The sequence below is a fragment of the Macrosteles quadrilineatus genome, unplaced genomic scaffold, assembly GCF_028750875.1.
Source record: "Macrosteles quadrilineatus isolate MER2022 unplaced genomic scaffold, UCM_ALF_1.0 Scaffold_4__1_contigs__length_99947679, whole genome shotgun sequence".
Taxonomy (NCBI): Eukaryota; Metazoa; Arthropoda; class Insecta; order Hemiptera; family Cicadellidae; genus Macrosteles; species Macrosteles quadrilineatus.
The window spans coordinates 93188192-93194450 of NW_026542597.1; the positions used below are offsets into that span (position 1 = coordinate 93188192).

The 6259-nt window shown below is 31.7% G+C and overlaps 1 protein-coding gene across 1 annotated transcript in view; it reads right to left on the minus strand.

The window, feature by feature from the left end:
• LOC128992456 (exostosin-3-like) overlaps positions 1–1897 on the minus strand; it is a 32114-nt gene extending 30217 nt beyond the window's left edge. The window contains exons 1-3 of the mRNA XM_054416034.1: positions 1689–1897; positions 874–1018; positions 200–326 (exon numbers count right to left, since the gene is read on the minus strand). Coding sequence (XP_054272009.1) covers positions 200–326; positions 874–996 — 250 coding nt within the window. The 5' untranslated portion in view covers positions 997–1018; positions 1689–1897. The remainder of the gene's footprint in view (positions 1–199; positions 327–873; positions 1019–1688) is intronic.
• Between the last annotated feature and the right edge of the window lie 4362 nt (positions 1898–6259).

Here is a 6259-nt window from a genome sequence, read left to right on the forward strand (position 1 = left end):
TTTGTTGTTTGTTGTTGTATGTTTCATTTTGTTATCTATCAAACTATCAACATACCATACTAATTCATTCAACCTTTTCATGATACAATAATTTTAACAAATATTTACAGTTAGAACAATAAATTAAAACCTTATTATGTTTTAACTTTGGAAGTATCAAAATGTTAACCGGAGGTAACTTTACAATGTTGTGACTAACCTTTAATTCTAAGCATTTCTTCAATTCTTGTCTTCAAATCAGCTCCTCGGAACATTCCAAATTCTTCATAGGCTTCCAATTTAGATCGGGTTCGATGGATATCACCCAATGAAACATCACTCTCAACCTTGAGATTCAAAGAATTATAAATTATAAAGTTTGGAAATACAGAAGAAAGGTAAGGTAGGCCTACCTTATTTACACATTACAAAGCACAGTCGAAGTCAAGAAGTCAAGTCTCAGCTCCACAAGTTAGGAGCTGACTCTAACTTTAACAGCCGTCCATGTATTCACTCTTTATCAGTTTATTTGTTACTGTTAAGCATGCACAACAATGTATTTAACTGTATTGGTTGTAACCGTTGAATGAATAAATGAAAATGAAATGAAAACTTACTTAATCTTAAACTTAGTTGCATTTGCAATATGACCGGATTGCCTAGCAGGTAACTTAGGCCTATTTAAATATTTTAAAGTAATGTCCAAGAACAAACCTTTAGGTAGCCTAACTTACTAGAGTTAGACAAGAACTGAAGTACAGTATTTTGTACATTCCATGTTGGTACCAATTACATTAACCTCTAGTTTGATTTTTCCAATGGTAAATAAGAGTAGGGACTTAAGTAGGGTCTAATAACTTAGGCTTAATAGATTCAAATTGCATTGATACTTACATTTGACAAGTAGTAATGGGTAAATAGAGGTACTAGAACCAGTGCTAAAGTTACAAGTACTAGTACTCTTGAGAGCTTTAAATTGACTAATCGATTGCAAGCGACTTCCTTGGAAAACACCATGATGAGTTTAAGTTCCTTCAACCTAAAATCAAATGATCAATGAATACAAAAAGTGTTGGTATTAAAGGCTGTAATAAAAAAAAGGCCTAAATATCAAGAATGGGGTTTTGAATCTATTTAAGGGTAAACTTAAGAATGCACAAGAGTGCATAAGTTATTATAGCAAACATGAGGCAAGTTACTTACGGTACCGGTAGCTTATTTGACATATGCCTAACAAGACTTTTATCTAAATATACAGCACTAAAAGTATTAACTTAGGATACTTTTTAATATTTATTTCCGATTGATAAACGTTACAATGATCTAGATTTTAAAAATAAGCCTTTATTAATATATTCTTAATATATTCTAATATATTCCTGCAGTTGGGTTATTGACATTAAGTATAGGTTATGTTATAACTTATGTAGTAATCTATCAAATCAAAATTATAATCTGCACCGTACTATGTTAAGCCTTGTTAATAAATTATGCATTGTATTATGCTTTGCATTGTTAAATGCAAACACAACCCCTTGTAATGGTATTCCAATATAATTATTTGCAAATGCCTGCAATGCTGTTTGTCAGAGTAGAGTATAAAAAATGTAACACTTCTTATGATATAGGCTTAAGTTATGATCCGGCTAACGCTATTTTAAAGCTTATTACTCCCATTTTATAATAAACTATTGTAATTATAGCTTTACCTGTGAATGAAAGTGATCTACTTAGTTTAGTCTAGTCCTAGTCTACGGCTTCACATATACATAACCTCTTATAACTTAAGAATAGCATGAATGTGTTATTTTGAGGGAAAACAAATTATTCATTGCGTTAAGACATATGAGACTTAAAAAATATATGATTTATGCTAATGTGTGTTTTGAGCCCTCATTTTAATCTTTATTTTACTTTTTAGAATCAGTACCCATCACATAAAAATAATAACACAACAAAAGACTGGAGGAAAGTCAAAGACAACACATTCACTGACATACTGACAATGACATTGACATTAAAAAACAACAGTCAACAGACGACGCGACGCGAGAATAGAAAAAACATCAAATACCAAATCGTAATCGAAACGTGGACTTTGTAGTGATACTATAATGAGTGTACAGATAGTGGTTTTCTAAAATTGTAAAAACCAGCTTATAACCGTGTGTGTTCTCTTATGTATCTATGTATCTTAACTTTGATAACTAAATTGCATTTGAGTTGTAGTATTACTAATTATTTTGAAACTCAAAGATGATCTTGATGTACCGTATTGACCAGATAAAAAATGTTAACAAAACACGCATTCCAGCATATTATTTGTTATACTGTTTTAATTTTTACCAAGAATTTTCTAGCAAATGTGCCCATATTCTTAAGTGAACATTCTTAACGTTACTATTTAGCAAGGTCAACATCCCTGCGTGAGGTATGGGAGGGTGTAGAACATTTAACGGTTTTCAAATGTGCCACCAAAGGAGGCATGTATTGAAAACACATTTCCATTTCAGAGTACAGTATAAACAATTAAATTTTATTATTTATAAACCAGGATTATATTGGTAATCACATTTTTACTTTCCATATGCCTACTTATCGCCTAGGATAAGTTTATGAAGAGCGAGATGACGGCACTGGGGTGGACTAACTAAAAAAGTACTACCTAAAGTAAGTCCTGCAGTATTCATGACAGGTTTAACTTTCCTCGATCATGAGGATTTTAATAAGTAAATAGCCACGGCTAATAAGCAGTTGGCTAGTAACAAATAACTCATTACAGTATTAATTTTGCTATAGTTTGCTTCGAAGTTTGTTTTGCAGCAGCAACGCTTCTTGAATGTTGGTCACGCATTATTGACTTCAAAATTTCACCAATCGACGCGTATCCCATTTACAATACGCGTATTGTCGTATTCAAAAAAATGGCGTATTCAAAATACACGTATCCCAAATACCAAGATTCGAACATGTTGGTACGTATTAGCAGCAGTTTTCTGAAAGTAAGAAATAGTTCTATATATTTTATTAGTAACTTATTTTTGAATTATATTATAAAGTTGGGTTTTACTTAATGATTTTAAGTCGAAAAAAGTTAACCTAAAGTATTGACCAAATCAACAAATGTTAACAAACACGTGTTACGACACAATACCTCAAATTCACTAAGTTATGCGCCTGAAAATGTGGGAAACATTCTTTACCCATGTAGCACAGATGGTTGGGCCAACGTTGGTAAATTGTGGAGCCACACAGTTGGCCAACGGTAGAAATGTCACCTCTTTAAACTGTTTTCCAGCCAACCATTGTCCAACCGTTTTATTTCACACAAAATAATAAAGATTTAGTACGAAAAGCATAATTATTAGTTGAGTAAATTGATTAAATAGTTCATAAAAACAAATTTTGAAAAAAAAAAACTAGAACAAAATTTTTTTGGCCCAGACGGGTCTCGAACCCGGGTCCTTCGACTTATGAGCCTCTTACTTTACCACTGAGCTATCTGTGATTGCTGATATAGAGAGTTTTCAAGTGGTGAAAGAGTAGCCGACAGTTGCAATGGTCGCAATACTTCAAACATTTTTGATACTACACAGTATAATATGATTCTGTTAATCTGTTAAGGCATCATAAGTAGTTTTTTTTTTGGAGTTAGAGAGGATACTCTGGTATTTGAATGATTAATTAATTACCGTTAGATTGTTAATGCTATTATAATTGCCTGTTATATGATTAATTACTCTTTCCCCTTAAATTGTTGCAAATAAGTTAAAGAATATTAATTTAAAAAATATTTGCATTATTAAAATTATTAAAATTCATTGTTGTAGCGCCGGAACTGTAATATATAAAATATCTGGTTTTACAATACCTTTATCAGTTCCAAAAACTTTTGGAAACTTTTGGAACTGATAAAGGTATTGTAAAACCAGATATTTTATTATAATTATGTTGTGAAAGCTAGACCCAGAGAATGAAAGTCGTGTAAACTCAACTATGGACCATTGTTGGTCCAACAAAAGTATCTTTTGTTGGTCCAACGGAGTGAAAAACGGTTGGACAACGGTTGGCTTGATGTATGATACCCAGCAATGCATATTAATGTATTTCATTAACAATGAACCAATGTTGGTCCACAGTTGTAAATATTGGTTGGCCCAACTACGAGATATACAGTTGGACAACGGTTGGTTGGTTGTAGAAGCTCCAACCAACCATCGACCAACTGTCCCACAGTTGGCCAACGTTGGCCCAACCATCTGTGCTACATGGGTAGTCGTCATAGCGAGTTCCAACATCCCAGCGCGAGGTGGTATGTGAGAGCGTATTCAAATGCTATGTGTCATAACATTGTTATTGAAAACACACATCACATCGAGAGTACAGTATCAATAATGGTTCAAAACTATGTTTTTGTGTTAAATCACTGTTTTATTGTTCTAAATAAATTACAACATTTTAAGGATCAAATAAATATGGCTCCACCATAAAAGAACAAACAATTATTATTTTAGTATACACGCTTTTACTATTGTCAACAAACATTAAAACAGCGGGAGTACTTCAAACATAAATAAAAAATCATTTTATTATAGCCATTAGCCATTCGGTATAAGCATTGTCATTATTAAAAAACAAAAAAGTCCAATCTTAACTACATGTTAGTTGACATAATTTTACAGCGAAATACTCATATTTTACAATAATTATGTTATCATCAACATTTATGTAGTGGAGTGGTTTCCAAAATGCTAGTTCTACATGAAAGCTAAAACAATAATGTTTTGTAGGATAATTAATAATTTTGTATGATTCAAAGATATGTAGGGCCTAGTACTGCCGAATAGCAATTATTACAATTAATTAGGTATTGACGCACATATTGCCGCACATTGTAACACTGTAAATAAAAACGTATATCAACAAAACAACTATAGCGATTAATCTAAGTCCGTTTAAGTAGTAAACAATTATTATTAGCCTATTTAAACTATATTCCACACATAGTTGACTGGACAAGAATTGCAACACCCAGTATCATTAAAAAGAAAATATTTACAACATAATTACAAAAGATTAAATCATGTCCTCTAGAGTCTTTGTTAAATCCCAGTTTATAGTTTAAATGTGTCATAAATCCTTTATTCCAAAATACATTCATATTATTAAACCTTGACTTACTGACTTACTTATTATATTTAACAACAAACTCTAACAAACTAATCATGTGTATCTAAATCACTCGGATAAAATGGACCAACTAACACTAAATGGCCAAATGGGTAAATCATGGTAGAGTTGAAAAATCCTCTACACTGACGCAAACGGTTCCCATCAACAATCCTCATTGGTTTGACAAAATGAGGCGATATTTTATATTAGGAAATGTTGTCTTTCCATAATATATTGTTATATTTCTCTTATATTTATTTTGATATTTATATTTCAAAGAAAACGAAAAAATCGTGATAATTATGGTAATTTAAACATATTGTGTATTGATATCTTTTCTAATTTGCTTTTCTAATATAGCGTATGTTTTAAAATGTATAAACTGTAGATAGGTCTTGTAACAATGTTATTTCCAGTAATTGTAATTAGTAACATTTTTTATTTCTATAGTTTCTTGTGACTTTAGAAGAATAGTTTGTCATTTTTTTCCTAATTTCTCTAAATTTAAATTGTTTAATTAAAATTTATTCTTAAAAGTCTTCATTTAATTTATCTTTTCTGTGTAAAGGGAGTTTCGCTAATAAATAAATTAGAATAATTTTAATTTACAATGCACAATGTGCATGTTACATTAATTAGAAGAAAGATTTAGTACGCACGCGCAGGGCTATAGCTATTGTAGAGGGGGAGATCACTCTCATTGGTTGATCATAAGATTACGTCACTAAGGGTGACGTTACCTCCCTACCCCCACCACCTCCTGCGTCGTACTTAAGGGCTGACATGGCTGCAGGGAAGTCAGTTCAGTTCAGTTGATTCCTCTGTTCTGTTCACAGCTAACAGAGTTTGACTGTGTTTTCGTGCTCTTATCTTAAGCTCTCGTATTTAATTTGATAAAGATTTAGTACCTGTAGCATATTTTCATTATTTCGTAGTTGTGCTTTTTATTGTTGCGAATTTAATTTTACAATTTAGTAAATTACTTTGAATTTGTTGCTTACTGAATACTTGTACTTTTTAGGTTTATTTTGTGTTGTTCAATTTTCTGCTTGATTATTATACTTGACCATGGCTATTCCTAAGTTTTCAGGGGCAGATCTGATGGGCG